At 36.8% G+C, this 26,732-nt stretch overlaps 1 protein-coding gene across 5 annotated transcripts in view; it reads right to left on the bottom strand.

Moving 5' to 3' along the window:
* The window catches only part of WRN (WRN RecQ like helicase), a 128,027-nt gene that overhangs the window by 79,700 nt on the left and 21,595 nt on the right, over positions 1 to 26,732 (bottom strand). For all 5 annotated transcript variants that reach the window (XM_089903745.1, XM_022571149.3, XM_022571151.3 and 2 more), the window contains 9 exons: positions 16,654 to 16,755; positions 15,885 to 15,997; positions 12,159 to 12,304; positions 11,550 to 11,698; positions 10,538 to 10,687; positions 9,249 to 9,318; positions 4,243 to 4,357; positions 1,883 to 2,306; positions 377 to 442 (listed from right to left, as the gene is read on the bottom strand). In XM_089903745.1, the coding sequence (XP_089759871.1) occupies positions 377 to 442; positions 1,883 to 2,306; positions 4,243 to 4,357; positions 9,249 to 9,318; positions 10,538 to 10,687; positions 11,550 to 11,698; positions 12,159 to 12,304; positions 15,885 to 15,997; positions 16,654 to 16,743 (1,323 nt within the window). In that variant the 5' untranslated portion in view covers positions 16,744 to 16,755. The remainder of the gene's footprint in view (positions 1 to 376; positions 443 to 1,882; positions 2,307 to 4,242; positions 4,358 to 9,248; positions 9,319 to 10,537; positions 10,688 to 11,549; positions 11,699 to 12,158; positions 12,305 to 15,884; positions 15,998 to 16,653; positions 16,756 to 26,732) is intronic.

Raw genomic sequence — 26,732 nt, 5'->3', positions numbered from 1 at the left:
AGAATATGGAATGTATAAAAACAGAACCTCCAAATACAAGTGGATATACATGGATGGGAAGAAAGAGAAACCTATTTCAATACTGGAGAGCTGAATCACTACCCATGTTCCAGGAAAAGTAAGTGACCTAAGAGGGAAGAGAAAACATACTACTGTTTTCTACTATGTAAAAATTAGTATACTACTCCTACTACTACTACATTATTCATAGACCATACCAAGATATAAAGAAATATGAAATGGAAAACAAAATCTAATGTTACATAAGTGATAGCAATCTCATTGTGGTGGGACCAGTTTAGAATTAGGCAATATTTTACTTAATTAATGTCCCTTGGAAAGAACTGGAAGTAATTATCCATAATGTTGAACATACCTTAAGCATCTCCATTTCTAAATCTTCATCACTCTCAATTACATAAGATATATCCTCTTCGTTATCCTTGGAAGACAAAAAAAAAAATTTCAAACATTAATTTCCAGCATAATTGACTCCATACCCTCTTTTCCACAAAATAAAGTTCCTATATGCTAAATAACTTTAGACTACTTCCTATTCTTCTCTAATAAATAAATTTATAATATATATTTATATGTTTATATGACAGGTAGATAGAAAGATAAAAACACAGAAGTGTTTTTACTTTTTAAATCATTATTTATTTGCTGTGTGGGTCTTTAATGAATTTTTTAAATGCTAATAATTATTACAGAATAAAAAATGGCAATAATTGGAGTAAAAGATGTGAGTCAGATCATGAAATCCTGATCACAATTCTATGTCACTGTATGAAACATATCACTTTAAAGTGAATAACTAATACAAAATTTCTAGAAAATCAAAAGGTAATGCAGATGTTAGCAAAAGATATTCCCCAAAAGAAGAATCTGCTTTACAAATGGTTGGTATGAAAACAATGTTAAAATAAAGTGCATTCATATACTGACAGAAGTGATTACTAATATAGTTACCAAACACAGAGAAGTACTGAGACTCTGTCATTAGAAAACTGAGGAAATAATCCTATTAAATGACTTTCAAATCTAATTTTAAAAACTTAAAACTTAGTTATTATAAAAGAAAATGTATAAAATTCTACCAAACATAAGCAACAAAGGTAATTTTTTTAATTAATGAAAAACAAATGAGGTAAAAATTATACAGCTACATGTCTCTTTTGTCTTTACAATAAAAGAAACACAATGATTCCTCCAATACAACTTCACTATTTCAAAAAATATGCTTCTTAGCCAACAGAAAAACATAATCTCACAAATTAAACTAATCAGATCAGAACATAATAATTAGAAACCTAAACATGAAGTTGAGAGAAAATATAGAATGTTTAACAATAATCTATCAAGAAAAAAATGTAGGTTTCTGACTCTAGATGACAGTAAAGGTTAGTGTCAAGCAAAAACATCAGTTTATTAGAAACCCTCTCAGACTATCAAGTGAAGAAAACCCATATGAAGAAATAAAACTACTCTCAAAAATCAAGTTTGGAAGAGAATCCCTAGTAGATATGTAGGGAATCCACAAAAAGAAGAGGTATATATTAGGTAGGAGAAATGCTTAGCAAATTATAACAAATGTGTATTGACACTAAAAATCTTTCCACTATAAAATGCTGCTTATTATAGTAAGTCAGGAGTAGCAAACCCAGTCCACTTTTTGCTTTTGTAAATAAAGTTTTACTGAAATGCAGACAGGCTATTTGTCTATAGCTGCTTTCACACTGAATTGGCAGAACTGGGCAGTTAACAACAGAAACTGTGTGGTCTGCAAAGCCTAAAATATTTACTATCTGCCCCTCTACAGAAAAAATCAGCCAACCACTACCATGAATGAAAATTGTCTTCTCTTTACTGTATTTAGTACCTCAGGAGATTTGCAAGTAACATCACCAAGATGTTTTTCCTGAGCCTGTTGTTCCAAACGTTGGAGTTCATCTTCTGTAATATCTAATGACATGAAACAAACTCTTTCTGGAGTCTCTTCCAACTTATTATCTTCTAGTTCATCTTCAAATCCATCTTCTTCTTGTTTTACTTCGTTTGCAAGTACATTTTCTCCATCATGTTTAATTAAATTATCAGGTGTTGTGTCCCATGCTTCATCTGTAACTTTAGTAAAAATTTTATGTTCTCTAATTTGTTTCTGTTGTACTTCACCAGCAGTGGGCTCTTCCAACGGTAATAAGTGAAAATTACTGCTGGGCCTCAGTTCATTCTCAGTAGAACCAAGTATCATCTTCCTCAATGAATACAGATTTTCTGAAATATCCTTCAATAGTACAGAAACCCTAAAAAAAAATTTAAGAAAGGTGAGTTCAACTTTAATTGTGTTAACTCTAAGGACAAGTTTTAATGCTTTTTAAAAGAAGAAGATCTTCACTTAAAGGACACACTGGATTAAAGATGCTCTTCATACCCTAATACCCACTATATGCTTATAGCTTCTGGGCTACTCTCTAGTACAGCAAGGTACTTCTACATTCAACAGCTGACTTGCGTGCTTACTAAAGTGTCAGTAGTGTTTTGTCCCAAACTAATTGTTTATGGTGTCATTCCTTATCCATACCTGATTTTCATGTTAAGCAGATATCCAAGCCTGTCAAACTGTATTTATAAATGAAAAGCAAATATGCTGTGAATGTGGCCTCACGCAGTCCACTGGAAGTGCAGTTAAGTGAACTTGAATTCATGTTTATGGCATATATTTTGGCTGTTCAGAGGCCTTTTTTGTTCTCCCCTGGTTTAGAAGTGTAATCTACATAAGTGAAGTAATACCGGAGACTTTTACAAAGAACCTGAAATAAGAGATTTAACTAGTTTTTGTTTTGACACTAAAACTTTACAAGATATACCTTTATTAAAAATGAATCCAAGGACTTCCCTGGTGGTCCAGCGGTAAGGAATCCACCTTCCAAAAGTGGGGGATGCAGGTTTGATCCCTGGTCAGGGAACTAAGAACTCACATGCCGTGGGGCAGCTGGGCCCGTGCATCACCACTACTGAGCTTCTGCGCCTCAACTAGAGGGAAGCTCGTGCACCACAGCAAAGAGCCCGCAGGCCGCAACTAAGACCCGACACAGCCAAATATAAATAAATAGATAATAAATCTTTTTTTAAAAAAATGAATCCAGTATTCCCCATTCTCAAATTTTAAGAAAACTACTTAGCGTTGATATTACAAAGCAAAGCATTAAGCACATGTAATTTACATTCAATAGATATTCTAATTCCTAGAAAAAATCTGAAATGCATGTGAACAGTAATTTTTCATGTAAATGGTGATTTTTCTTCTTCCATGGAGGGAAAAATGTAAAAATGAATATGAAATAGTGTTATTAGTACCTTTCCCCAGTTGACAGTTATTTCTTTCAGAAATTCTCAAAGTTACATAAAAACTACTGAAACAAATTGCTAGGGGGAAAATCACTTTGAAAAAGAGCTGAATTTCTACCTCATACTTTGAAATCCATCAAAATCTACCACAAATCTCATCCAAAAAAGAATACATTAACATTGCATTTTGCCAGAGTCAGAATTCTATTTCAACTAACTGCTTCACATTCATACAAAGGATTTTGGCCTCAAAATTTTATTACCACATTATAATCAATCACTGTTCAAGAGCACTCCTGCTTTTAGAGGTTTAACAATTAAGTCATTCAGCAATTAAGGACAGAGCCAGGCCTGATTCCAAGAAGAATCAGCTGCTGGGCACCAGTAGTCCAATGTCTGTTAATCCAAATATCTCAAGTTATCTAATGCTTCGGCTATAAAATAGTCTTTAAAATCTAAATGCCTCTTGTTTTAACTGTCTGCTGATTAGGTAGACCTCTTTATATAATAATCACTTAATAGCCAGAAAAATGAAGCTACTAAAAGTTGCTTTTATTTATAGATTTCAAGTAACCAAACTATAAATATAATTAAATGAAAAATGAGCATAAACAGAAAGAAAGAGACAACTTTGAATCTTCAATATTTTCTTTCATGTGAACTTAGGAGTTTTATTTTGCTTTGCTTCATAAAACATCCTACAAAGCAGACAGAAAAGCCTCAAACTTTTTGTGCACAATTTAACAATTGGAAAGATATTTCTCAGATTTATACATCAGTCTGCGTGCATGTATGCAAGCATGAGTCTACCCTAATGAACAGTAATTCTTCACTATATATAGGAAAATGCAATAAGAACAAACAGAATTGATAAAAACAGAAATATTTAACCTCTGTGGATTTTCCAGTTTTTCGAAAGTATCAGGAAGGTGCTTAGCCAGATCTATCATCTCCTCGGAGACTGAAGTCAATTGTTTCTTCACGTCACTAGGTAGTACTTCTTCCTCTGGAAAAAAGAATCAGTACTAATTTTCAAACTACAAAGCAGAGATATTTATTTAAACAGCATTATGGCTTAAATTTTCATTTTGTTTCTTTAAATGAATTCCAACAAAAAGACTTCCTTAACCTATCTCCAAATCACATCAGTCACTTTATTTCCCTTCCAAATTTTTGCTCTTTAAAATTTTAGACTAAATTCTAAGTGATCTTCATTCATACATATTACAACCCAGTGGTTATCAACCTAGGCAGAAGGTGAAGGCAGAAATGAGAATCGGAACCCATCTTCACTATTTCAAAATCAGAAATCAATAAAACACCACATGGGAGGCTACGTACTAAATACAGTTTGGTAAACATAACCTTACCCGGCAGCCATTCCTCACTGCCCTCATTACCAGTCATCACAAAATAAAATGCAAGCCTTTCTAATCAGTGGTCATCTTCCAAACTCGCAGCTTCATTCTGTCTGATGGGTCTCCATCAACACCACAAAACCTGCCCACCTTTCCCAAACCCTTCCCCTGCTTAGAATTTCTTACTCTTCATCACCACTTCTTGTGTCCTTTACAAGTCCACCCGGCTCCTCTGAAGCACTGGACATAGGATACACCATTAGCTATTCCTGCTTGCTGCAGTTATCCTGTGATCTCAAAATTACATAATTCATTGAAGATTTCGGCACCTGGTTCACTGTCTCTTCCTTCCCTACTACTCCTGTGATAATTCCTGGTAACTTCAACATTCACAGGTAACTTGATAATTCCTGGCCACCTAAGAGTATGGTGTTTTCAGTTCCTCATTCCCTCCATTTCCAACCATCTTTTCCTCAACTGACCTCAGCCACTCCTTCCCATAACCATACCCTTGATGTTACAATTGCCAGTAAAGTCACCATTTCCAAACTTCAATTACAAGCATTCCATCCTCTGAACACCTGCATGCTATCTTTCTTTCCAACACGCCTTCCCCAATACAGCAATTCTTTCACACTTTCAGAACCAAGTCCATTGACCTACCGCCTTTTCCTTACCCATTACCCTTGTCACTCCCCCCATCACCCATGTCTTACGGTCCTTCCTTACCCATATTAATCATTCCTTTCTGTGGACTGAACTCTTTTGCTCCTTCCTTCTTCTATGGCAAAACACTACTCTAATTAAACCCACTTTTTTTACCTAGTTGATGTCTATACCGAAACAGTTGAATATAGTTGAAAATAAAACACAGTTATGATTATGATACTTTGCTTTAAATTCATGCACAGATCTCGACGAACCCTCAGTAATGACTGTTAATTATTCTACATTTCCCACTCTCCCACTCTCAAGATGACTATTTCATACCTCATTCTCTCTCTTCAAGCCCCCAACACCTGCCTGTCCCTCCTTTTACTCAGAGAACAACTTCACTTCTTACTTCATTAAGAAAACAGAAACAACAATGAGAATTATCTCGTCTCCCCACCAATCTGATTAGTCTGTATTCACATCACTACTCCCATTTACAGCAAAATTCCTTGAAAGAAAGAATTGTCCATACTCACTGTCTTCAAATTTTCTAATTCAATTTTCTCCTAAACTGACTCCCACTAAGCTTCTTCCAAAAGCTGCTTTTAGGAAGGTTACTGACGGCCTCCACACAGTCAAATATAACGGTTAATCCTAGCTGCTCATCTCACTCAAATTCTCAGAGGCACTGAAAACAGATGACTTACTCGGACTCACAAGATTTTCTTCACTGGCTTCTGAACACCACCCGCCTGTGCTTCCTCCTCCATCACTGCCCCTTCACAGGCCTCTTTGCTGCATGCGCCTCATCTTCCTGAGCACTAGAGGTTGGTGTGCCCTTGACGTCAATACTTGGGGGCCTCTTCTGTTCTTTATTCCACTCGCTCCCTATTTTATCTTCTCTGGTTTAACTACCATCTGTATGCTGACGACCGCCAAGTTATATCTCCAACCACCTGAACGCACTCCAGAATCATATTTCCAACTAAGATATCTCCTTGGATATGAATAAGCCTCTAAAACTTAGCATGGCCAAAACTGAAATCTAGATTTTTCTCACTCAAATCTGCTCTCCTCATAATCTTTCCACTGTGACTGACCCTCGCATTCACTCAGTGGATCCAACCAAAATACCCAGATTGTTCTCTCACTCTCTACATCTCACCGCCCACAGAGAATTCATCAGCAAATACATACACCCTCTACGGCTTCTCACCCCTCTGCTGCTACCAGCCTAATTCACACAATCATCATCTCCTGTCTGGACTATTACAAGAGCCTCCAAACCGACTTCCCTGCCTGAACACTTGCCCTCCTACAGCATCCAGAAAAATACTTTCAAGGTAAAAATTTAATCGTATCATTCTGCTGCTCCAAACCCTATAAGGATTTCGCATCACTCATCATGGTATTTATTTTAATTAATAAAATATGAAGTCAGATTCACAGCCTGTAAGGCCCTAAATGCTCTGGCCCAAGCTACTTTTCTGGCATCATTTCCTATTCCTCTCACTCTTACTCATTTCGCCTCAGTCACACTCACTGTCCCTCAGACACTCTGCTCTCTCTTCCCCTCACGCCTTCCATGTTCTCCCCTTGGGCATCATTCCCTCACTCAGACAAATGAAGTAAAGAGGTTTGGTCTGCTTTGGTTCAGTGCAATTTCGTCAGCAAGTGGTACACTGCCTGACCCACAATAAACACCCAACAAATATGGTATATGAATAAATGAATAAAAAAAAATTCTCTTTCCAAACCAAGCTTCTTAAAAAAAAAAAAAAAGTTACTTACACAAGCCTTCTCACTTTCCTTACATCTTAGTCCTCTATTCACGCAAACGTGATTTCTCCCACATCATTCCACTCTTGCTTCGGTTACAGGACCTTCATGGTACCCAAGACTGTGACCCTTTCTTGTGCCCCCATGACCACTCTCTCCTCGATATACCCTTTTGTCACCCAGTACACCAAAGCTGCTGCAGTAAAAGATTACAAATGATTGCCACATTGCCAAATCAAGGACTAATTCTGAGTCCTCAGCTTCTCAGACTCTCAGGAAAATTTAAAACAGTTGATAACACCCTCCTACAAAAAACATGCTCTTTACTTGGCCTGCTGCACACCCCGCCTCCTCATTTCCTTCTATGCCCATGGCAGCTCCTCTGGTGTCCCCCTCCTCCACGCAAACATTAAATACTAAGAGTTCCTCACGACTCTCAGCCCCACTTCTTTATCTCAAACTCCTCATTCTTTACCTTGAATTCAAACTGTCCCCTGAGTTTCAGGCTGGGTATCTAAGTGCCTGCAGGCCACCACCTCCATTTCGCTAGCTCGCAGGCTTCCTTCCTTTAACATGCCTAAAATCAACTGTATGACTCCTCGACCCCAAACCCTGCTGCTCCTCTTCAACGTTTCTCACCACTGTTGCTCATGCCAGCAGCACAGGACTGATCCTTGGCACGTGGCTCACACCATCACATTAAATTCTTTTCATTCTACTGCCCTATTAAGTGTCTTTTGCATCTATCCACTTCTCTCCATCCTCAATACAACCAACCAAGCCAGGTCACCATCACCTCTCACTTGGATTATGGGCACAGCCTCCTAACAGGTCTTTCCACTGTGACCCTTGCCCTCCAGAACCCATTTTCTGGTCTACAGTCCAAGTTTGTATTTTTTAATGTAATTCACGTCACTCCTGTGCTTAAAACCCTCAATAGCTCTTAGGAGGAAATGTAAACCCCTAACATGGCCTATCTGCTTTCCTTTTTCTGCTTCTCCTACACCCCCCACACTGTCACATTCAATAGCTCACCGTGCTTTACTGCTTTCAGTTGCCTATAGATACCTCTTACCTCTGAAACTTGGCCCCTGCTATTTCCTGTGCCTTTGACACTTCTCCTCTGCTCTTCAGCTAGCTGACTCCTGCTCATATTTCAGGTCTTGCCGTAAACATCACTTTCTCCATAAAATATTCTCTAATACCTCCAAATATGCATGGATGCCTCTCCTATATGCTAACCGTAACACCTTTTTTTCCCACATCATAAGGCTCATCTTCCTACACTGCCTTTTTTTGGTTCATCTATATCCCCCATAAAGTTGTAGGTTTCCCTCTCAGGAAACAGATTGTGCCTGTCTTGTTCACTGCTGGATCTCCATTCATAAAGGGCTGAATAATATTTAATAAATGAATAAAAATATATTTAACTACTGTATCATTTAGTGTTTATTAGCTACCATCTTGGGAATAAGCTAGTATTTTAAGTGAGAAACAATGTGCAAATATCTTTATATTTTCTGATGTTCTAATCTTCCTGTATCCTTTAATAAAAGAAAAAACACAAACTTATAATACAAACCAAAAGTGGTCATTTGAAAATATCGTCTGTATATACACAGGGAAAATTTGAGAAAGGTGAGGTTGACACTGCTGGAAGGAAAGGAGGGAGGGAGGGAGGGAGGGAGGAAGTGGCCATTCTGTTTGGAGAAAAACAGCAGAGTTATCGTATCCTGGAGAAAATTTAGAAATTTAAACCAGGGCACTATAAAGCATCTTATATACTTTAAATATTTATAGCAAAGATGTATAATCTCCAGACTGAGAGGTGGGTGGTTGTATCAGTGATGTTATTAAGACCCAACTCTAGAAGCCTAGTGAACAGCAATGCTACAAAGGAAAACTAGTTAAGTCCTGCTTTGCTACAACCAACATGCCTGAAGCCCTAAGCTTTGGCCAAATAGACCTCATCCTAATGTCAACACTGCTCAATCAAGGAGTTGTAATAATACTAAATATTTTGCACATGTGTGAATACTTTTTGGAGATAAACCTCACAAATGAGCAAATTCAAATCTTACCTTTTATTTTCAGACCATAACATACCTTCATGTATAGCAAATATCTGTACAGAGTCTCCCGAATTTTCTAATTTTTGATAAATGATGAAACCAGCCTACAGGAAAACCAAAAAATGAAAACGGTATAATAAAGATCACCAAATAAAATTTCACGTCCCATCTTTACAAAAATCTAAAACAATGATTTCCAAGGCACCCAAAAAGCTGAATTCAACCTATTAAGTTATGCAAAGGTCTAAATGTCTTTATTTATTCACCACACCAATTGTGAGAATGCAGAAAGTAGCTGTCTACACCTTAAAATAAAAATTTTAACATTTTAACGTCCAATATTATGAGCAGGTTAACGAAATCAAATAACTTATAAATGGAATCTAACAAAATACAATCAAGTAAGAGAAAACTGTTTGACTACAGATATCCATTCCCCATTATCTCATTATTAGCTGTTAGTCAGTGTATATACAGTCCTCCTTCTAGCTACTGTTAATAGGAACAATCAAGTCACACGAATTTCTCATGAATAAAAATGCTACAGAACTTGTACTAGTTCTCAACAAGTTTTCTGATTTTTTTAAACAGAACATAAAGGAAAATTATCTTTCTATTTCCCCACAAAATTGAATTTCTTCTGTTTATAAATAAAAGGAGCTTCCATTCATAAAAACAGATGCAAAAAAGTAAACAATAAGATATTCATCTACAAATAAAAGTATAAGGGGAAAAAAAGTCCATTGAGACATAAAATACATTTCTTGGAAACAAACAAACAATAGTGCTATATATATAGATAAGGCCAGATTTCATTATGTACGAATATGTAAATATGAAAATACATCTGACTAACAGCAGTAGAAAGCTAATTGTGGAGGCAATTTTTCTAAATTTTTACCACATTTTAAATATAAACGTAAGAAATAAGGCCAGTTTCAATATAGAAACTGTATTGTAGTTCTTTTTATTCTGTAGTGGCCGATAATGAAATACATCATCAATACCATTTGTTCTTGCTCAGTCTAAGCTTATTCGCCTTGCATGTTTTCAGAGAACTCACATTTTTTACATATAAATTGGACATTATTTTGGCTTCATGACAATAAAAATAACTAGTATTAAACAATCTATTGATTGGTACTTGCTAATTAATACTCAGAATTACAAGTTTCACTAAATTTCTTCCTAAGCATTTTTAATGCCAAACTGATTTAAAAGATTTTAGTTAAGCTTGTGCCACTACCACAATAAAACTTTTATAAAGTAATTTATTATAAAGTTTAACAAACAGATCATAGTCTAAAGATGTCTGGTACATACATAAGCATCAGTGGCTGCATACAGTTTCTGGTCCTCAGTGAGGGGAAACTTACTCCAGTTGCTGCAGCGGATAGACTTGTCTTTCAGAAGCTGTTTACCAAAGAGGTGTTTAACCAAACCACTGAGGCTCCAGGTCTCTGTACATTTCAACTAAAAGCAATGAAAAATCAACTCAGCAAAAATTATTTCCTTCTATTTTCAGATATCCTAATTATCTGATACCAAATGAACATGTCACACATAAAGCTGGAAATGTTACACCAAAATATAAGGCAGAGATAGTCCTTAATAGATTTCCTGTCACTCAAAACCTCATTTGCAGTTTACATTATAAGAATTTAATTCTGGAATTTCCCCAATGTAGGTATTAAAATTCTTGGACTGTCGAAGCATCATTCATAGACAAAAGTTGTATAGGTTGGTAGGCTTTCTACTTCTCAGCCAAATGAATAGTTGGCTAATATGAGAATTTAACTTAATGACTACATGAATAAAATAGGGGAAATATGGGTAATGGAAGGGATGGTCAAACTTCCACTAAGAGCATCATACCACAAGAGCTGCATTATGCTCTTTAAAAAAAAAAAGATATTCAAGAGGGAAGAGATATGGGAACATATGTATATGTATAACTGATTCACTTTGTTATAAAGCAGAAACTAACACACCATTGTAAAGCAATTATACCCCAATAAAGATGTTAAAAAAAAGATATTGATATAGATGGATTAAAGAGATAAACTTAAAATACAATATTTAAATTTACATATATATGAAACAAAGTGAAATAATACTAAATATGGGAGAGGGTGCTTGCTTAAAGAAACTGTTTGCTAAGGCAATGGATTAGAACTGAAGGTTTTCATTATGGAACACTCACTGGGGACTTCTTTTTTACAAAAACATTATATAGCCTACGTTATTTCTTCAAAAAAATCTAAAACAGATAGAAGGGACATTCTGTGAAACACAAATTTCTTGTTTGTGACAATAATATACATATTATATCTACCTTTTCATTGGCAACATCTGTCAGCTCCACAAAACTCTTCAATTTGATGTCAAAATCACGTAGAAGTTTCCACTGATCTCCTTCAATTCCTACACCTGCCTTTTTAATTGCTTCATTTTCAAGCAACATTTTTAATCCCTGAGGGAAAACTGTAACATTTTTTTATTATTTCCATAGGTTCTATCAAATTTGATAGATTTATTTTCTACTTCTTACACATTCTATGTTTATACTTAAACTTCTGTTTAAGTTTAAATTCAGAAACACACTTGAGTGTTGCTTTTCTTGCCTAAAGCAAAAAGTCCTGATTGATAAATGACAGAAAAACAACTAACATAAACGCTACCTCTGTTATCACTAAAATTTAGCCCCTCTATACTTCAGTTCTCTACTCTCTAAAACAGGAATAATATCAACGTTTGACAGAGACGATTTAAAAATTAAATAAAACAGGGATATGAGTGAATCAGGTAGAACATAAATACTTAAATAAACATAAGGTGATGAGAGAAGCACCAGTTAATTCAAGAGTTTAATTTTATATGGATAAAGTTGACATAATACAATTATCAACCATATAAAAATGAAACAAATAAAAGAGATACCAACCTGACATAGAAGAAATATGAAACAAGTAACATTTGCTCTCTGACACACACAGCTGAATTAGTGCAACTCTGCTCAGTTTCCCTTTACTGTATATTGGTGGCCATTCCATGTCAAATCCTACCACATCTCCATCAGACACACTCATGCTAAATGGGGAAAAACAGTGTAAATTAATTACATTAAAATTTTAATTTCTACATAACTAAAGACATCATTCAAAATGTTAAAAGACAAGCCACAGACAGTAGACGATATCTGTAATACATATAACTGATAATGAATAGTCAGAAAATATTAAAAATTCCTTGAAAAGTCAGTATGAAAAAGAGAAATAATCCAGTGGGGGCAAAAAAAAAAAAGGGAGGGAAATAGGAACAGGCAATTCCCCAAAGGATACCCAAATGGCCAATAAATTCAAATGCATATATGAAGATACAAAATCTCAATAGAACTCAGAGGAATGTAAATTGAACCTATACAATTTCACATCTACCTGAGTGACAAAGCTTCACAATATTAAATGCTGAGAAGGGTATCTACCAGTGGGACCACTCACATACTGGTGAATGCTTAAACTGATAAAATCCTCTTGGAAAAAACTTACAACATCTAGCTAAAGATGTGTAAACAGCATGAATTGACAAATCTTTCTCATAAATATATGAAACTCTCATATGTGCACAGATAGAAATGTTTAAGAATGTTCATTGCAATACTGTTCCATCTGGCAAAAACGGACACACTACATTTCCGTCAACAAGAGAATGAACAAATTGTAACATACTGAAACAATGTAACATTATATAAAAGTTTAAATAGAACTTCATATACCAAACCAAAAAGAAAAATTCTCAAGAATATAAAATGTTGGGGCTTCCCTGGTGGCACAGTGGTTGAGAGTCCGCCTGCCGATGCAGGGGACACGGGTTCGTGCCCCGGTCTGGGAGGATCCCACATGCCGCAGAGCGGCTGGGCCCGTGAGCCATGGCCGCTGAGCCTGCGCGTCCGGAGCCTGTGCTCCACAATGGGAGAGGCCACAACAGTGAGAGGCCCGCGTACCGCAAAAAAAAAAAAAAAAAAGAATATAAAATGTTGAGTGAAAAAGACAAGTGGCAGAATATAAACAGAGTTTGACAGCATTATTTTTAAAGATTCTAAATGGGCAAAGTAATAGTATATGATATTTGGGGATATAAAATTATGAAAATTATAGAAAATATGAGGGAATGCTAAACACTGAACTCGTGACAGAGTTCTCTCAGAGGACTGCAGAGGAGAGAATCAGAAAGGGCATACACGGGCTTCAGTTGTATTTTATTGTTTCATGTCTTAATAAAGATTTGAAGAAAATTAAGGTTTGATAAAGCTAGTGGAAGGAATATGGGTGCTTGTTATATTATTGTTTATATATGCCTATTTCACAATTTTTAAAAGTGAAAAATGTACTTTAAAAATTTTTTTAAACTCAACCTCTGCTTTGGGCTAAGATGAAATAACACTGATCAGTCATAACTTTCCTTCATGAACAAATAGAAAACTGGACAAAATATATAAACAACAGTTTTCAGACACTAGACAATGGGCAGTACAGGACTATGCTCTCTGAGGGAAGGAAATAAATGGTAAGGCCTACTGCTGCCCCAGCTTTCTGCCTGGAACATTCCAGATAACAGAACAGGGAGGAGAGTCCAAAGCAGAGCACTGAATTGGGAGACAGAGCTCAGAGCCAGAGAAGAGGAGGCAGCTAGAAGTTGTGGGTAGAGTCCTGGGGAGGAGGGAGCTAGGCAGGAAAAGACGTGCAAGCATGCAGTGACACTACGAGGCTAGACAAAGAAAAACCAGGGAACTGTAAGCTGGACAGCTCCTAGGGCTTACATAGAGGTAAGAGGCATTAAAGTTCTGAAAAGGTGGAGTAGATTCTTTTTGATCACCTGGGGCAGTCAACTAAGACTCCAGCCAGAAAGGTCACACCCATTACAGGGCTAAATCATGTCCAGAATAAAGGCTACCGTAGATATGCCCTAAAAAAGCTTAAAAATAAGCCTCAAAATGTTAAGTCTGATCTTCAGGTAACTTAACTGCCTGACAGAGCAAAGCTCCTTTCCTTCAAGGAAGACAATAAAATCTAACATTCAACAAGGTAAAATCACAGCATCCAATCAAAAACTGTCAGCTATGAAAAAAAAACTGGAAAACATGACTCATAAGCAGGAAAAAAATCATTTAACAGAAAAAATAACTAGTATAGTGGAATTAACAGAAGAGGATATTAAAACAGCTATTATAAACATGCTGAACATGTTCAAAGATTTAAAAGAAAACATGAATATGATAAGAGCGAAAATAGAGGATATTTTTTAAAAGAAACAAATGGAACTTCTAGAGATGAAAAATACAACAAAATTTAAAATTCACAGGATGGGATAACAGCAGAACAGACACTACAGAATAAAAAAATAAATAAGTGAACTCGCATACAGAGCCAAAGAAACTATTCAAACTGAAGCACAGAGAGAAAAAAGAATGAAAGAAAAAAGTTTAAACACTGAAAGAGCCTCGTGACCAACAACACAGTATCAAGCAATCTAACCTATCTGCATTGAGAGTGGCAAAAGAGGAGAATAACAGGATGTGAGAAAAAACACATTTGAAGAAATTATTCAAATATGATGAAACTATAAACCCACAGATCCAAAAACTCACTGAACCCCCAAGCAAGATAAACACAAACCACACTACACAAAGGCACATCATAATCTAATTGCTGAAAACCTGGAATAGCAAAAATCTTTAAAGTAACCAAAGGAGGTGAAAATAAAAAAACTTGCCTGCCTTCCATAAAACATACAATTCATCAGAACTACACTCTTCAAACCACGCTTATTGCCTTCAGACAGGACATACTATAGCATTGTCAAAGGTAAGATGGTAGAGTTAATACATAATCATAAATAACAGATTTTACCTTCTCTGTGAGACAATTTAGTTCTATTTAATGAGTCCCAAATGTAGCCAGATAACTATAGTAGGAGTGAGGACACCTGAATGCTATTTCTAGAATACATCTACCAGGAGACCATTAATAAATAGCTTAATTTACCTCTGCTTCTTCTATGCCAATGTATAACAGTTTAAAAAAAAAAAAAAAAAGGACAGGTATAATAACTTCAAAGATCTGAATGAATTCCCTATTTCTCCTTGTAAAATGCTTCAAGAGCCTTAGAGTGCATTATTGCAGAGTACTAATTTAATTAGACAATTTAAAAAATACTAAGTCATTTTTAATGTTCTTTTTCAGGATCATTTGCTATAATTGTTGCTAACTAAATGCAACAGAGACAATCACAATCACTATTCAGTATTACTATGTTGGTATTTTCAATGAAATAGAAAGGGGCGTTTTAGAGGTTGAATAATTTTTGCATGTTTTTCCTAAACTGGTGTGTTCTATATATAACATCTTAAGTACTGACAAGTCAAAAAATTAGCTAGACTAATAGAAAGGCTTATGAATGAACAAACAGGTACATTACAAATTTAATTCAGTGATTTTAAGTTTTTATTTAAAAAGCAGAATTAGAACTTATCAGTGATATTTTACATGTATAAGTAATTATGTACTGAACACACCTCAACTATAAAACTCAATACACATACAAATATTACCATAATAGTTATATTCTAAGGGTCCAAATTAAACTGAAAGTAGGAAATTTAAATCTTTACCTAATATCTTCTGATAGGAAAGAACAATCATTAGCTTCATAACTGTACACAATGGATCCACTGAATTCTAAGAAGGGGAGATCATCTTCCAAAACGCTCTTCTGAATAGATGCCTTGAGTTAAACAAAATTCCGAAAAGGCACAAGTAAAATTCACATTAAATAATAAATGTTCACTGAAATAATAAAGTTCACTGAAGCATTCAAATTATAGTTCTAAGTTTTATCAACTAATGCTTTATAGATTAATGAAGTCATACGGACAATTTAACAAAGATAAAGCTACCCACTGTAAAATTATTTTTCTAACAAATTTATTTGCAAACTTCTAATCCTATTTTCATAAAAGCATTTATTTTATTACATTTTTTCTTCAATTATATTAGTATTCTACATGCAATAATGTTGCCATAAAATGCTGAAGACTGGTTGATGGAGCTTAAATCTATGAAGACTTAAAACTCACTTAACCATAAAAATTCACCAAAATAAATACTGTCTAAATTATTATATGAATTGGAACAAACTGGCAAGGTCAACAACGTAAACTAGATAAAAAGGGAAAGTACAGAGTAAGAATTCTCATTTTTGTAAACCCAGTTAAAATTTAATCCCATTCATCCATTCAATAACTAGATTCTGGTTCATTCACACAACAGCAACTCTAAATGTAAACAATGGCTTAAAGTTTACAAGTTAGGATTGACTCATTTTACAGTCAAATGCACATTAAATTTTCCATCTGAAAGAATAATCAATGAACGGCATACCTTTCTTTCTTCTACAGAATATGTCTTCTGCGTAGACATCCATTCAGGAAGTTTCCGCTGCTGTGTTGTTTCCAATGTTTGTTCATTCATCTTTAAAAGGTTCTAGTTGCAAAATCCAAAAAACAAGTACTTTGTGAATAAATACAGTCTTTGTAAGAAAACTCAGAGACAGACCTATCAATATGATTGACGATCCAAATATACATGTTTAAATTAAGTTACGGCATCTAGGCCCAAACATAGGTTATAAGAGCTGGAATCGCAAAAGAAAAAGAAACATACAACATGCTAGCTCTAATGACCATACATTTAGTATTTCCTCTTTCCAAAATAAGTGAGCCAGTTTAATTGAGTTCTAAGGTTCTAGCAGTTTCAAAATTTTATTATTCTCTGACTTTGATCCTTTTAAAAAATAATTTTTATCTTATTTACAATGAGAATATCTGGGTGTATAAACTGCTATAAATTTTTGACAACTTTAATTTTCTTATCATCTTTCCTAAGATCTAAGGAAACTCATCAAACTGTTAAACTGTTTGCAAGTCTACCTGAAGAGAATTTTGAGACAGATAAGCTTTTCTATATTAAGGGTTTTTAATTATACTCTTGGCCTAACAAGTGAACCAGTCTCCCTAAGAATAAGAGTTTCGTTGAGAATATTTTTTAAAAATCTGTTACGAGCTTTGAGGGCTCTACTCAATATAAACCACACTTCAAGAATGGTTGCAGAAAATACAATTAATAGGAAAACCATGACATACTCTTTCTTTTAAAGATAAAACAGATCCATATCCTCATGTGACTTAATACACTAAACTGAAGTGGCCTTAAATTCTTAATAAAATTCTTCAAACCCCAACCTTAGTTCCTGTTATCTCAAATTTCTAGTAAAGGCACAGCAGTTTTTAGTATACACCTGAAGATTCTTATGATGAAACAATGTCAATATGAAATAATCAAAGCAACTATTTATGATTGTGGGATAGCCCGTTATCCCTACTGTTATTTAGCAATACAAATTCTGAAAAAATTAAACAATATCCAGCAAGTATCCATTTAAGTGCTCATTTTCCCAAGCATAAACCCCAAAACTGAGAACACTAATAATGTATGAAAGAAAATTTTTAAAGATTACTTTGGCAAACAAATTTTCCATACAGAACAAACTCCATCATTCTTACGCACTGGGAAGGAAAGGATTAACAGCAGGAAAGGGGAACTCACTGGCCCTACTGGGGAAGAAGGAATGAAAGACCTCAACCACCAAATGTGCTAATGACCTCAAACTGGATGGTAGCCTTGTAAATCTATCAGTGGTATCCACTAGCAGAAAAATACCAGAGTATCTATCCAGAAAATGTTAGCCATATATAACTAACCTATCTAGGCTGCTCATCATAAATAAGCCTGGAATTCTGGCTTTATTAATTATGTCTGGAAAATGGGGGGTAGTCAGTATAGACTCAAAAAAATGCACAACATGTGACAGAAATCTCAAGGTATTTGGGGGACCTTGAAAAGGGAGGAATTCACCTAGATCTGTTAAGCGAAATCTGTGATAAGCCATTGTCATGACTTCCCTAGCCCTGAGAGGTCTTTTAAAAGTTCAGTTTGAGACTCCTTATAAAAGTTTCATCAAAGCAAAAAAGCCTATATGATCACTTATAGTTATATTAATCATCAAGCCAAGTTTATTGAGGCCAGACTTATTTTGCAAACAAATTGGTCTTAATTTGGTTATATTTGGAAGAAATGAGGATAAACTCAGACAGAAAAAAGATTATGTTTCAATGAATATTAAATCCCAGAAATCCCAGTTTTGTTAATGGAGGTCTGTATTTACTAAGACTCACTTCCTAGATAGTTCCTTGCTGTTAGGTTATATTAATGCAAAGTTTAATTAAATTATTAAAAGGACACTCTGAGTTTGTTTTTGAAGCTTATCTCAGTAATCTTTTAGATGAAGATCAGATGCCCCACGACCTGCAACCAGGGGATTATGCATACTGGAAAAGACATAATTTAAAGGACTATCTCCAACCTAGACAGAAGGACTCTTATCAGGGACTCTTAACTAGCTCATGCATACTGAAACTGAAGAGAACTGATTCGGATTAATTTGCACTTACAAAGGGTCCCTACACTGGACTGGCCTATAGAGATTATGGCTGAACTCAAAATCACCTTAAAACAATGCTCAGAGGAGAAACTACACTCACACTAGGATGAGAGGAAGAAGACATCAGAAGTAGACAGCTAGCCCAAGATCCTGGACCCGGCTTGTATGATCCTTTATAACATTTTCTTGACTTCTTGGACCTTTGCATATGAATCAAATGTTTTCCTATCATGGGCATGATCCTATCCTAATTTTAAAAATCAATCCAGGGGCTTCCCTGGTGGCGCAGTGGTTAAGAAACCACCTGCCAACGCAGGGACATGGGTTCAAGCCCTGGTCTGGGAAGATCCCACGTGCCGCAGAGCAACTAAGCCCGTGGGCCGCAACTCCTGAGCCTGTGCACTAGAGCCCGCAAGCCGCAGCTACTGAGCCTGTGCTCTAGAGCCCGTGTGGCAGAACTACTGAAGCCCGTGCGCCTAGAGCTAGTGCTCCGCATCGAGAGAAGCCACCGCAATGAGAAGCCACCCCCCACCCCCGCGCACCGCAACTAGAGAAAGCCCGCGCGCTGCAATGAAGACCCAACGCAACCAAAAATAAACTAATTAATTAATTAAAAAAAAATTCTTACAGGTCTTCCCTGGTGGCACAGTGGTTGAGAATCTGCCTGCTAATATAGGGGACACGGGTTCGAGCCCTGGTCTGGGAGGATCCCACGTGCCGCGGAGCAACTAGGCCTGTGAGCCACAACTACTGAGCCTGCGCATCTGGAGCCTGTGCTCCGCAACAAGAGAGGCCGCGATAGTGAGAGGCCCGCGCACCGCGATGAAGAGTGGCCCCCCCTTGCCGCAACTAGAGAAAGCCCTCGCACAGAAATGAAGACCGAACACAGCAAAAATAAATAATTAATAATAAAAAAAATTCTTACTTACGACTTTAATAATACTGCTAGCTATGTTATTTGTATTTTGCCTGTTTTACAAGATTGTTGTTTCTTGCATTACCAAATGTGTGACTGAGCCTCCAACAAAAATACATAGTTTTATATGAATCAATAATTGTAATAGTGCAACTCTAGATATGTGAAGATGGATGCAACAAGGCGGAATTTTTTTCTGGACCGTAACAGACTAGTAGGACAGGTGGTCCTTTGACTATTGTTAATAAGACCTAGTCCAGTAATAGCACACTGAGTGGACTATCAGCGAAATTTTCGCCAGAACTAGGAATGAGCCTTCCTAGCACCACAGGACGAAATGGTCATGAAATGCCTCCCAAATCATGGTCCAATTTATGACCATGAGGGGGCCCTGTCAACTACAATTGGCACTTGCCATTGGCACTTGCCAACTACCTCTACAAGGATTAAACCATGTGCTGCTGCAACTGCTGGCTTTCAACACCCCCTGAAAGGAGTTCAGCGTGGAGAGCAGGAATGAGGCCCTCTGCGCTCTGGGAAAAACTGGCAGAACAGGTCTTCAGAGGGTTCAATATTTTCAGGAGACGATTTTATGAGCCCAACTCTTGTATCTCCTCATATCTGGAAAAGCACTAAAATCCTTCATGGTGACAACTGCTTCTCGTGGCTACCAAAAACCTTGTGCAAAAAATATGTGCTTGACTGCATGTACTTCCCCTTCACCAAAATCACATATATACTGACCTTCCCCCTTAGCTCTTTGGAGCAGTTTCTCAGTTATCTGAAATGCTGTCTCCCAGGCTATAGTCCTCATTTTGCCCCACATAAATCTTAACTCACAACTCTCACGTTGTACATATTTTTTTTTAAGTCAACATCAGTAAGCTGTGTAATTTAGAAAATATAAAACGGAGGAGTTTCAAAATGAAAACTTCCTTTGCGCAGTTTTTTTTTGCACACATTGCTCAAAACTATTCTGTTAATGCAAAACCATAACATGTACTAATGCAGGAGAAAAGGACATTTTTGGAATCTGTGTGTGAGTTTGGGGTTCCTCCAAAAAAAAAAAAAAAAAAAAAAAAGAATATTCCATCTGCACTTGGTGCTCTTTGCATCATTAGCAAAGTTTGGCATTGGGGAAGATCTATGATTCAGTGAACCAGAACTGACAACACAAATGTTAGTGCTACCACCTGCATTCTATGTAATAAGATAAAATATATAAACTATATATGCTTTATTCATTGTAAGGCATTTTACAAATGTTAGTGGTTATTAATAAGCTTATATTTGCCACAAATCCAAAACCCTTGACAGGACAGTCAAAAGTTGATCCCAAAGTATGTGTATATACATATACACATACATATACACACACAGACACAGACACACACACACAGGAAAGGAGAGTCTATTCTTAACCTTAAAATACATTTTTATTAAACTGGAAAACAAGCTTTTGCTAAATGCAGAGTAGATCATTTGCAAAACTGCCAGAAAATTGAGTTTTCTGAAAATAATAAACAATTCTATAATAACAACTCTAAAATCTTGGAATTCTGTAAGTAATTCATTCATACTGCCAAAACAGAAATAAACTTCAATAACTCTTCCCTGCAGCCACCTATAACGCTAGAATTATTTTAATTTAAAATGTCTAATTTTTAGATGTAAATACCTTTTTGCATACAAAATTCTGTCTAGATGCCTCCAGGTAAAGAATTTGAAAGTAAAATTGTTTACAAACCTAACATTTGTGTCAAATTTACTTAGATCTTGGGACAGATAAAAAGCATACAGAAAAGTAAAGTTGTAGAATAATTTGCAGTAGGGAAATTCTTCAGCATACATGAGGATTTTTTTTAAGCTTTTTCTTTTTTTTACGATTTTTTTTTTGATGTGGACCATTTTCAAGTCTTATTGAATTTCTTACAATATTGCTTCTGTTTTATGTTTTGGTTTTTTTGGCCCCGAGGCATGTGGGATCTTAGCTCCCCAACCAGGGATCAAACCTGCACCACCTGCATTAGAAGGCGAAGTCTTAACCACTGGACCACCAGGGAAGTCCCTACATGAGGATTTTAATCATTGATCAGATAAAGGTTATTCTTGGGAGGGATCCAAGTCACTGAATAATAGAATTTTTAAATTATGTATTTAGTTGTTACGTTGTTGAGTATGAACAACGTTGACACATCTTTTTCTAAAATCAAGTCTTATCATTTCATAATGCTTCACTTTGAGCCATTAAAGGATAATAAGCTCCTCTTTGAAATAAATAATATATTTTTATTTGTTTTGGTTTGGACTTTCCTGGAATAATCTCACGTATCTATCCACCACTACCTGCTACTTTTCAACTTCTATCACTTTTTTAAAGGCTGGCTTTAAACAACATACACCTGGGATTTTTGTTGTGGTTTATTTTTCTGGTTTTGGTTTTGAACAGCCCAATTTGAACACATCTGTCTTTCAATAAGGAGATTCATCTCATTCACAGTGTAAGAACTTGAGTTTTCAGGACTTCCCTGGAGGCGCAGTGGATGGGAATCCGCCTGCCAACGCAGGGGACACGGGTTCGAGCCCTGGTCCGGGAGGATCCCACGTACCATGGAGGAACTGGGCCAGTGCGCCACAACTGCTGAGCCTGTGCTCTGGAGCCCGCGAGCCACAACTACTGAGCCTGTACACCACAACTACTGAAGCACGCGTGCCTGGAGCCCGTGCTCCGCAACAAGAGAAGCCGCTGCAGTGGGAGACCCGCGCACCGCAACGAAGAGTAGCCCCCACTCGCCGCAACTAGAGAAAAGCCCGCGTGCAGCAACGAAGACCCAATGCAGCCAAAAAATAAACAAAATAAAAAATAATAATAATAAAAAAAAAAGAACTTGAGTTTTCCCTTTCATTTACTTTGATTAATATTTACCTTCCTTTCTTCAGTTTCCTCTTATTCTTTGTCCACTTTTTCCAACTGTGTGAAATTACCATTGATACTCTTTTTATCATTGCCAGTGTTAAAATTTCACTTTTTTTCCATCCTATTACTCTACTATCTCAGCAAAATAGTAAAACTATATCCCTTCCCCACCAAGACCTGACGTTTGCACTACCCCTCTACCCACCAAGGCAAACTCTTAGAATGTTTTGACTTCCCCACCCTTCTAACTACTGTTTTTTTGCTGATACGGTTTTGACTACAGCCTGTTAGTTTTCTAGTATTGCTCTTCTTTTTCAAGAATCCTTACTATTTTCTAAACAGTTATGTTACCAATTTCATCATCCATTTTAATATGTTTATATAAATTTAAATATATATGTAAATGTATATATTGCTTACTATAGTTTCCTCTTCCCTTAATCTTATCAATCTTTCTTTTGTTTTTTCTGTTGTTGTTTTTTTTGCAATACGCGGGCCTCTCCCTGTTGTGGCCTCTCCCGTTGTGGAGCACAGGCTCCAGACGCGCAGGCTCAGCTCAGCGGCCATGGCTCACGGGCCCAGCCGTTCCGCGGCATGTGGGATCTTCCCACCAGGGCACGAACCCATGTCCCCTGCATCAGCAGGTGGACTCTCAACCACTGCGCCACCAGGGAAGCCCCAATCTTGTCAATCTTGAATCTCCGTTCTGATTCAATTGTTTGTTCAGAGGTTTTTGTCAATTATTTTCCTCAAGTAGAATATGTAGGTGATTAAGCACTGATCCCCTGCATATGTGAAAATCTATTTTTCAAACAGGTAAGAGAATGATGTGTTGGCTGAACATAACAGTCTCTCAGCAGTTTGTAGATGTTCTCTTACAGTGTTCTGCCTTTTAATGTCACAAGTAAGAAGTCCATTGTTTTTCTGATGCTTTCTTCAATTGTGAGTAATATTTTTCCCATCTGGGAGCATTAAAGATGTTTAAGGATTTTAAAGTGTACACTCTTTACTCTCCTTGGAATCAGTGAGTCCTTGGAAAAGACTGCTTTCCAAGTCTTTACTTAAGATAAGAAAATTTTCACCTTGTTATAGGCTGAATTGTATCTCTCCCCAATACAAGATAGGTTGGAGTCCTAATCTTTGGAGATAGAGTCATTACAAAGGTAACAAAATTTCAATGAAGTCATTAGGGTCGTCCCTAATCCAAAATGAGCGGTGTCTTTATAAAAAGGAGAAATTTGAACACAAGAGACAAGACATGCGTAGGTGGAGGATGATGTGAAGAAACACGTGGAAGAGAGTCATCTACAAGCCACGAAGGCAGGCCAGAAACAGGCCCTTCCCTCACAGCCCTCGGAAAAAAAACAACTGCCAACAATCTGATTTCGGACTTCCAGCCTCCACAACTGTAGAACAATAAATTTCTGTTGAGTCTTCTAGTTTGTGGTACTTAATTATGGCAGCTGTAGCAAACTAATATACCCCTGTTACTAGTTTAGTTATTAATTGCCATAATCTATTCCTTTTTTCCTTCTACAGCATTTATTCACATTCCAGTGAATTTCTTGCCCGAATTCCTTCTGCTGGTGTCTATTTTTTCCTACCTGATGACGTCCTCCTTAATTTTGTTCTGTATTTCAAAGAGACTTCTTCCACTTGATTTCCAAGATGCTAATTTCATTCTCAACTTCATTTCATAGCCCTTTTTCAATTTGCCTCCTGAATTTTTATAATGTTGAGATCTCAATTGTTAGTTTCAGAAAGTCTCTTTGTACTCTAGTTGAGTCTCCCTAAATGTGCTTATAATTTCTTTCGTAAAAGTTATAGTCTAACTATTTCAAAGATCTGTGTCAATGGGAGCTTCCTATTTTGGATGTTCTGTTGGTCTTCTTTCCCCTGATGCTGGATTCCTTGGGTGGATTGCTATTTTACTTTACACGTATAACTCTATTTACCATCAGCAGCCTCAGCTCTTAGGGTCCCTCAGGAAGCTGCAAACTGAGGGCAAAGAGACTGTAAGTCTTCCACTGAAGCACTAGGAGGCAATATCTCTATTCACAGGTCCCCCAAGTTGTAATCTCAAGGTCTAGCCCACCAACACACTGAACCCATCAGTATAACTCCTCTGGAAGTCCTCTAAGACAGGAAAGATCAAGTAGGCTTCCTAAGACCAATGAGTTGTTCAGTGCATTCAACAAATACCAATTTAATTTTCAACCATATTTGTTCTACCACAGTAATTCTATTGAGTATTTTATTTAGGAAATAACGTTTTAGTTCCTTTCTTACCCTCCAATTTTCCTTTTCCACCGTTTTCAGTTCTTTGATTAATATATTTCCTATTGAATCCATTGATAATACTTACAGGGACTTTAAGTTCTTTTTTGTGTAGAAATTCTTTTTTATCAAGGTTGTCAACTATTCAGCTTAGTAAGCTTGATATCTGTTGATTTTACTCAAATACATGATGACTCTCAATTGCCTGCTTCATTTAAAAATGAAGTTTTATACGGAAGTTGACAACATTTTCAAGTTCATGGCACATTCAGAAAATGAAACTATTTTTACGGCATGCTGGGAAGGGAATCTGGGAGTGTGAATATGAAATTTTGGGAAAATTTTATCTTCTTTATAAAATTAAATTTTTCAAACTTTTTAAAAACAAACTTGAGGGCTTCCCTGGTGGCACAGTGGTTGAGAGTCCGCCTGCCGACACAGGGGACATGGGTTCGTGCCCCAGTCCGGGAAGATCCCACATGCCGCGGAGCGGCTAGGCCCGTGAGCCATGGCCGCTGAGCCTACGCATCCGGAGCCTGTGCTCCGCAACGGGAGAGGCCACAACAGTGAGAGGCCCGCATACTGCAAAAAAAAAAAAAAAAATTTGAAATCATTTAGATGGAATAACTTTTTTTTTTTTTTTTGGCTGCATTGGGTCTTCGTTGCTGCTCACAGGTTTTCTCTAGTTGCAGCACGCGGGGGCTACTCTTCGTTGCGGTGCACGGGCTTCTCATTGCAGCGGCTTCTCTTGTTGCAGAGCACGGGCTCTAGGCACACAGGCTTCAGTAGTTGTGGCTCGCGGCTCTAGAGCGCAGCCTCAGTAGTTGCGGCACACGGGCTTAGTTGCTCCACAGCATGTGGAATCTTCCCGGACCAGGGCTCGAACCCATATCCCCTGCATTAGCAGGTGGATTCTTAACCACTGCACCACCGGGGAAGTCCTAGATGAAATAACTTTTGTATGTTATGCTTAAAATGGTTGCACACAATTCCTGATTAAGACCTTTTAACAACACATTCTTAATATTCTTGTAGAGCAACCATCACAAAGAAGCTTTGTTAGCACAAGTGGTAGCAAATGGTAAAAGAGGAGGCTTTGCTCCAATATACTGAAGACTCCTTTTTCACTGTTAACCAGCATTCCAACAATTCAATCCTTTAAATTGCACTTCAAGGATGCTGAAAGTCTTTAAATCTAATGCTTCTCCTTTTCTTCTACTGAGAAATACGTTAATTTCTTCTGATGATGTAAATAAGCTTCAAAAATCAATGTTTTTATATCAAGTATTTCAATATAATGCTAAAAAGCTCTGTCTCAGGTACACACTGGCTTTGCTCTAATAATATTATTAATCCTTCTTTAGGATTCAAATAACACCAATTAAACAATCACTTCTAAAATTATTTTAACTTCACTCTGGCAAAGCTGAATTTTTACTCTGGATCCATAAATTTTGTCAGTATATGTGAATATATTAATACTTTCCACACGATCACTGCACTTTTTTTTTTGTGGTACGCGGGCCTCTCACTGTTGTGGCCTCTCCCATTGCAGAGCACAGGCTCCGGACGCACAGGCTCCATGGCCATGGCTCACCGGCCCAGCCGCTCCGCGGCATGTGTGATCCTCCCAGACCGGGGCACGATCCCGTGTCCCCCTGCATCGGCAGGCAGACTCTCAACCACTGCGCCACCAGGGAAACCCGATCACTGACTGCACTTTTGATTAAGTTAATTCAAGTGCTCAAAATGTCAGTTAAGGATACCATTTTTTGAAGCCAATTATTATACTTCAACAAATCTGCAAAGTAAGAGTCATTCACATAGAATAATTTGAAATTTTTCCTTTA

This window comes from Delphinapterus leucas, chromosome 21 (assembly GCF_059928025.1).
Source record: "Delphinapterus leucas isolate spDelLeu-1000000601 "Yukka" chromosome 21, BTC_Dleu_Yukka2, whole genome shotgun sequence".
Taxonomy (NCBI): domain Eukaryota; kingdom Metazoa; phylum Chordata; class Mammalia; order Artiodactyla; family Monodontidae; genus Delphinapterus; species Delphinapterus leucas.
This window is presented reverse-complemented; position numbering and strand designations above follow the sequence as displayed.